This window comes from Microtus oregoni, unplaced genomic scaffold (assembly GCF_018167655.1).
Source record: "Microtus oregoni isolate MIOR12 unplaced genomic scaffold, Mior012 000029F_ref0000214, whole genome shotgun sequence".
NCBI lineage: Eukaryota > Metazoa > Chordata > Mammalia > Rodentia > Cricetidae > Microtus > Microtus oregoni.
Window position 1 is genome coordinate 15589569 of NW_024543088.1, and position 6808 is coordinate 15596376.

The 6808-nt window shown below is 47.1% G+C and overlaps 1 protein-coding gene across 1 annotated transcript; it reads right to left on the reverse strand.

The window, feature by feature from the left end:
* Window positions 1–1408: 1408 nt before the first annotated feature.
* On the reverse strand, window positions 1409–5602 carry LOC121465037 (CD209 antigen-like protein E). Its single transcript, XM_041678200.1, has 6 exons — window positions 5521–5602; window positions 4862–4951; window positions 4470–4562; window positions 3925–4076; window positions 2346–2455; window positions 1409–1559 (listed from the first exon to the last, which is right to left on the reverse strand). Exons 1-6 carry the CDS (start codon window positions 5570–5572, stop codon window positions 1409–1411), a joined length of 648 nt encoding a protein of 215 aa, XP_041534134.1. The 5' UTR covers window positions 5573–5602.
* Between the last annotated feature and the right edge of the window lie 1206 nt (window positions 5603–6808).

Sequence of the window (6808 nt, forward strand, 5' to 3'; positions counted from 1 at the left end):
ACAAAGCCAGCACATTACGTAGGTTCAAAACCCCGTGCCATTGTCCTTGGGTTCTCATCAGCCCTCATTGTTCGCCATGCTCAGAGAGTCCAGTTTTATCCCATCCCATGCTTTTTCAGAAGTTGTAAAACTTAAAGTGTAATGTGACTTTAAGCCTGACCTCAAGGTTGTAAAAGTTTTTGGATCCACACTTGGTGTTTGATTTACTAAGAAGAGGCCTCAAACCAGTCCCCATTGCCACAATTTCATGAGCCTGACCTCTGGCTGTGGTCTCAGCTATAACTGATAAGTTTTTTTTTTTGTGCCCCATGGTGATTTTTTTCTCTTTTTCTGGAATAAAGCTTGCTTCTGGTTTAACAGACTTTGGTGGTCTGTTCCCCATCTTCCCCATCATTCTGTGACCCTGGGCCCAACAACTGAACTTCCCATGGGTGAACTTCTTGCTTCTCCGTTCCACTTTCACACCATGGGATAAACAGAGTAACACCTCTGATAACGGTCACCCTCTAGCTGATCTCAAGGAAGCAATGTGTTTACTCTTCAATTGTCTTATTTTTCTCTTTCCTTTCTGACACAAACTTGGGTGGAGGCTGCCACAGCCTAAAAAAGGGTCTTTTAAGGATGCTTTGAGGCAAATATGCTGTGGTCTGAAGTGGTATTACAGGGAATAGGAATGGCCCCACAGACTCATGTGTTTGAATACTAGTCCATAGTGAGCGGCACGATTAGGAGGTGTGACTTCGTTGGAGGAAGTATAGTACTAGGGGTGTGCTTCAAGCCAGTTCTCTTCTGTCTACCTGAGGATCCAGACGTAGAGCTTTCAGCTCCTTCTCCAGCACCATGTCTGCCTGCACACAGCCATGCTTCCCACCATGACAATAATGGACTAACCCTCTGAAACTGTAAGCCAGCCCCAATTAAATGTTTTCCTTTACAAGAGTTGCCAGGGGCATGGTGTCTCTTCACAGCAGTAGAAACCCTAACTAAGACAGCGGGAAACCTTAATTCCAGAACCAGCATCTCTGTGAACTCAGACAACACGTGACCATTTATTAATATAATGTATATTATAATGATATGGTTATATAAACCCTCTGAGCTCAACAAAGAAGATGAGGGAGATGAATGGAACATACCTAGCCTGTCAGTGTATCCCATACAACTTTAATGTGGTCAAACACAATGGCAGGACAACAACTATGCCAGTAGGAGTTTGGAGACATCAAAGGAAGGCCATCAGTGGTCCAGCACCATAGTAACTCACAAAGGAGACTGATATGTTTCGGAAATAATACTAAGATTTCCACACCCACAGACAGGGAAAAGGAACTGGGAAAAGCACAAGAAAAAACCCACTGTCCAACAGGGATGTTTAGGCTGTGGAAGCTGCAGAGAGGGGCTGTGGCCATCACTTGCTGGGACAGGTAGTTGAGGATTTTTTGCAGATCCATAATTTCATGTCATCACATTTGGCATCATTCCAGCCGTCATCTCTGAATTCCACACAGTCTTGTCCCCCAAAGTTGTTGGGCTGTCCTTTATTCCAGTACCTCGCAAATCTGAAAAGAGCATTCACGGTTACACAAGACAGACACATGAAAACCCAACAACATTCCTATACATGAGCAACAACATATAACCAGGTGGTGCTGGAGCACGCCTTTGATCCCAGTGCTCAGGAATCACAGGCAGGCGGATTTCTGTGAGTTTGAGGCCAGCCTGGTCTACAGAGTGAGTTCCAGGACTGGCTCCCTAGCTACTGAAAAACCCTGTCTCAAAAAAACAGAAGAAGAAGAAGAAGAAGAAGAAGAAGAAGAAGAAGAAGAGGAGGAGGAGGAGGAGGAGGAGGAGGAGGAGGAGAAGAAGAAAGAAGAAGAGGAGGAGGAGAAGGAGGAGGGGGGGAGGAGGAGGAAGAGGAGGGGGGAGAGGAGGAGGAGGAGGAGGAAGAAGAAGAAGAATAAGAAGAAGAAGAAGAAGAGAAAAAGTATGACAACATATATAGGAAGATATATGTTTCCCTGAAAAAGACATCAGGGAAACAATCCCATTTACAGTAGTCTAAAAATACCTTGAAATAAGCCTAACCAAGGAAATTAAATACTTTCTACAATGAAAACCTTAAAAATCCAGAAGAAATCGAAGAAGACCTCAAATGCTGAAGAGACCACCCACGATTAGGAGATCATTATGAAAAATACCAAAAGCAACCTGAAGATTTAGTGTAAACCCCACCAAAATAATGCGGGCCAGAGGATGTGGTGGCGGAGTGTGGGGGACCTGGAAAGGCAGTACAGTCACAGCCCCTCCCCTCCTACTGTTCAGGGTATTCCCTTCCCTGGGACTACCTGTCTGACAGAGGTGAACCATCCAGCCAATACCATGCACCTTCCTTGTTCAGGTCTGACAACCCCATCCAGGTGTAGCCATTTTTCTTGGAAGCTTGCTGCAGGAAGTACTGGAGGGGGAGAGAAAGAGTCAGGCAGCAGCATCCCCCTATTTTCCAGCTTGTCTCTCTTCCCACAAAGCCTCATGTTCATCAATGGATTACAAAACATTTGTATTTTTGGTAAATTGATTAGTTTAGTTAGGGTTTCTTACAGACGTATTGGCACCTTCCCAGTGGCTACACCACTGAAGAAAGTATATCTCCATCTCTCAGGCACTGTTACCTGCCTATAGATCCTTAGGGAGGGGTGGGGCCTTGGCATCCTCCCACCATTACCCCTAGTAACTGCCTATCAACCCCCAGGGAGAGGTGGGCTGGATTCAGTATTTGAAAAACTTATTTGTGGGCTATGGGAGCTGGAAAGTGTGGCTTGGATGGAGGAGTAAGGCCACAGTGGTAGCGTCCTTGGAGGAGAGTCTTGTCCCTGGTCCCCCTTCTCTGTCTTTCTGCTCCTGTCTGCCACGAGGCAGGAGACTTTCTTCTGCTGTGCCTTCATACTGCCTTTCTGCCTTGCCACAGCGAGGGATGCAGCTGACCATGGACCGAAGCCTCTGAACTATGAGACATAATTCTCCCTTCTGAAGCTGTTCTCAGATACTTTGTCACGGCAATGGAAAAGCTAATGCGCTACCCCAATCTCTGGCAGCAGCAGGATCTGCTTGGAATCTTTTAACTTTTTCATATTTCTAGTACATCAGGTCAGGAGCCCCCAAAAGTTCTCAGCAGTTTATTCATTTTTCTCTGACACAGGTCTCATGCTCTAAAACTCATGTCGCTGAGGATGGCATTAAACTCCTGACCCTCCTGCCTTCCCCTCCCAAGGGCTGGAATGACAAGTGTGCATTACCACCTGGCTTATGTGACGTTGAGGATTGAGTCCAGGGCTTCCTCTATATTAGGCAAGCTCTCTCCTACCACTTGAACTTCTGAATCATTTGCATATCTGTGTCGTATGGGCAGATTTGCTTAGACTTATGTGGGTAGTGTGTACAGCTGGCTTGGTAACACTACATGGTTTTCCACCTTATGTGTTCTAAGTATGTCCGTGTACGTTATTCTGGATCCAGATTGCATCAGTTTGTGACCATGAGTCATGCAAGTGGTGAGATCTTTTCAGGTCTTCAGTGAGTGGCACCTCATTGGTCACTTAAAACCAACCCTCGTAAGAATATGCACACCAAGGAAACTGTAAGCATAACTAATAAGGATTTAAAGAAGCGTGGCAAGCTGTTGTGCTTTGGCCAGCACACTCGCAGAAACCACTTTCATTTTAAATGCCCTGCCCCAGCATTCATCACTGTTGAGAACTGGTGTATGCCTATGGGAAAGGTGCCGGGGAACACCTGTTCATACGCTTCTTTTCACTCTTTCCAAGTGGAGCAAGCAGCCCATTTTCTAGAAACCACCATATAAACAAGCGTCTCTGTCCTCGTTTCCCGGTATGCAGAAGATGCCTCAGAACACTTAGCCAGTCACACCTGCTCCTCAAGACTTTTGATGATGACCAGCTGGGCTCCCACTTCCTGGCAGGCAGTGATGGAGTCATGCCAGTCCCGTTGTGACTTGGAGAAGAAGTAACAGTTTCCCTTGAAGAATGTCCAATCCCAAGGACAGCGGCGACAGAGGCTATCTGTTGGCGAAGGTAGATCAGGTTGGACCCATATTTGAATCTTTTTGTCCCTATGTTTGCCCGGCTTTAAGACCTCCAGAACGAGGATCCTCCCTTACCATAGTACAGGGTCAAGCCATTCCCCTCTCTCCGTTTCCTAAGCCTGTTCTCTACTCCAAGAGAATCCAGGAGCTCTGGACCCATCTTCTTCACAGATGCCAGAAGATTGGTTTAATTGAGTGCCTACAGTGTACATGGCTCCCATTGACCTCTGCATGCCTTCCTCATTTTTTATAATTATTCCCAATTCACAGATCAGGAAGGGGAAGCTCAGAGATGCCCAGAGGCTAAAATCAAGAGACCCCACACGAAGGCCTTCTCAGCCCCAGGACATTTTGTTTTTTGCTCACTCACCAACTTCAGACTTCATCTGGCTCAGGTCCTGGAACATTTTCTCCTGCTTTTTCTGTTCCCACTGTATTTCCTCTGAGCTGGGGATCTTGGAAACTTGACAGAAAAAAGATATTGTAATTATTGAACACTCACTGTGTGTCATGGGTCACACAGACACCATATTTGATATCCAGGGTGCTATTTTATCTCATTTAAAAATAAGAAATTCTAATACCCACGAACCTCTACTGCTTCTATTCCCTTCCTAAACTGAACTAGAAGTGGAGGGGCCCCAAGAAGCCCTAGCATCTTCTGAAGGACCCATTGCTCTTTTTAGTTCCTCCTGTTGTTAGTCCTGGATGCCTGAGCTGAAAACTACCCAGGGAACCCCCAAACTCCAAGATGATCCTGACCTTGGGTGATGATGGCAGCCAGGAGTCCGGCAAAGAAAATGAGTGACAGCAGCTGCAGCGCCAGGGAGATGTGGCCTCGGTCCAGAAATCCTGCAGGGGAAAGGATGGATGGATGGAGGGTCTACTGGAGCCCCAAAGTCAGTTTCCAACCCGAGGTCCACATCCATGACCTGCACCTTCCCAGGACCCGAGTGTCCAGGTCTGCAGCTCCAGCTCCCCGGGGATTCAGGTGTTTAGTCTCAGCCCTCCAGCTGCTCAGGTCTCAGGAGTCCAGAGACTCAACCTCTGCCTTCCCAGGTCTTAGGGTCTCAGATTCACAACCTCCACTTCCCTGGGGTTCCAGAAGTTAGCTTTCAGTCAGGGATGCAGCTAGAAACTCCACCTCTCAGGGACCCAGGGACCCAGAACCTCAGTCTTCATTTCTGCTGGGAGAAGTCTACTCATCCTCATCCCATGACCCTACCCCGCTCTACCTAGGAAACTTTTGAATCCTAGAGTTGGTAGGAATCCAAAGCTGTTGCTCAAGTATCTGTTAGCACCAGTTCTCAGTGGTTACTAGCTGGTTCTCCTCTGAGTGGGCAGAGCATTGACCAGAGCCTAGGTATGCAGACACCAGAGCTGACCCTCCCCGAGCTCCCAGGCTTCTAGTGTAGTCTTACCCAGACAGCCCATCTGCTGCACCCCTGCTTCTTTGGAGTCACCCACAGTCATCGCTGTTCCTTGGTGCCTGGTACTGCTCGGAACAGCAGCTTTTATCTGCCTCCCGCTTTGCCTTGCTCTCCACAGCTATTCTTTCTTAGGAAGAGAAACGAGGAACTGGGTTCCAGCACCGGAAGACGGTAGACGAGGAGGAAGACTTTGACACAATACAGCAGGAGCCTCAAATTCCAAGAATTTTGGAGTGGGGCTGGGTGTCTTCTGGCCTCTGTAGCAAAAAAGGTCTGGATCACTTATGGTATGGCAATGCTATAGGATGATTTCTATGGAAATAATAACTAACATAAAATTACTTTATTTTAAATTTGTGTGTGTATACATGCTCGTGTGTGGATGAGTGTTCATGAATGCAATGTGTGTGCACACCATGTGAGGCCAGATGATAATTTTGAATATAATTCTTCAAGTATTTTTTAGTGGGGGAGGGGCTAAAGAGATGACTCAGCAATCAGCAGTGCTGCTGCTGCTGCTGCTGCTGCTGCCTCTTCCAGAAGAGCTGATTTCAGTTCCCAGCACCAATGTCAGGCAGTCACAATCGCCTATAACTGCAGGTCCAGGGGAATTGATGTCTTCTTCTGACCTCTTAAGATGTGTATAGATCATTTGTTTCTGCTACCCACCATAGTTCCAAATTCTTCAGCTGCTTTCTTCCTTTACCTGCTCTAACCACCCATCTCTCCTCGCCTAAATGGTAAAGGTCCGCTGGCTCCTAGAGCCTGTTACACCCTCCGGAGCCTCATCACGCAGGCAACTCTCTATTTATCAAGATACTTGCTCCTCTTCCTCTATTGGAACCCTCCCTGCTTTGTGCCCTCCTCCCCTAGGAGCTGCCAGATAAGCCCCGAGGTTTCTGTAAGCCCATCTGGGTCACTTCGACCTTGACCCTCCTGTCTCTCAGCTCCCACTTGGAGCTTATAGAAACTCCTCCCCGCAGAGTTCATTTTGTGACCCTTCCCCTCTTCCTCCATGGACTCTGATTTTATTGAAGACTCAACCAGACCACTGGCATGGTGGGGCCTGGAGACGGCTCATCAGCAGGCTGCCAAGAAGAGATATTTTTCTCTGTAACACCTAAATCAACATCTAAAACACCCGTCCCTTATTCTTTCTTTCTCTGTGATCAAACTACAGATTACTGTTGATGCTGGCCAGATATAGGCTGCCCTTAGTGGTCCTCTATGATGCAAATTCAGAAAGGCATGCTACCTTTTATGTAGAATGGGTGATCTT

Excerpts from the sequence above, each read along its gene's own strand:
- LOC121465037 (XM_041678200.1), bottom strand. The coding sequence starts at position 5,572 with ATGACTGTGGGTGACTCCAAAGAAGCAGGGGTGCAGCAGATGGGCTGT. Across the intron at positions 2,456-3,924 it reads TCAAAAGTCTTGAGGAGCAG|TACTTCCTGCAGCAAGCTTC; the intron begins GTGTGACTGGCT and ends CTCCCCCTCCAG. Across the intron at positions 1,560-2,345 it reads GGTTCACCTCTGTCAGACAG|ATTTGCGAGGTACTGGAATA; the intron begins GTAGTCCCAGGG and ends TGCTCTTTTCAG.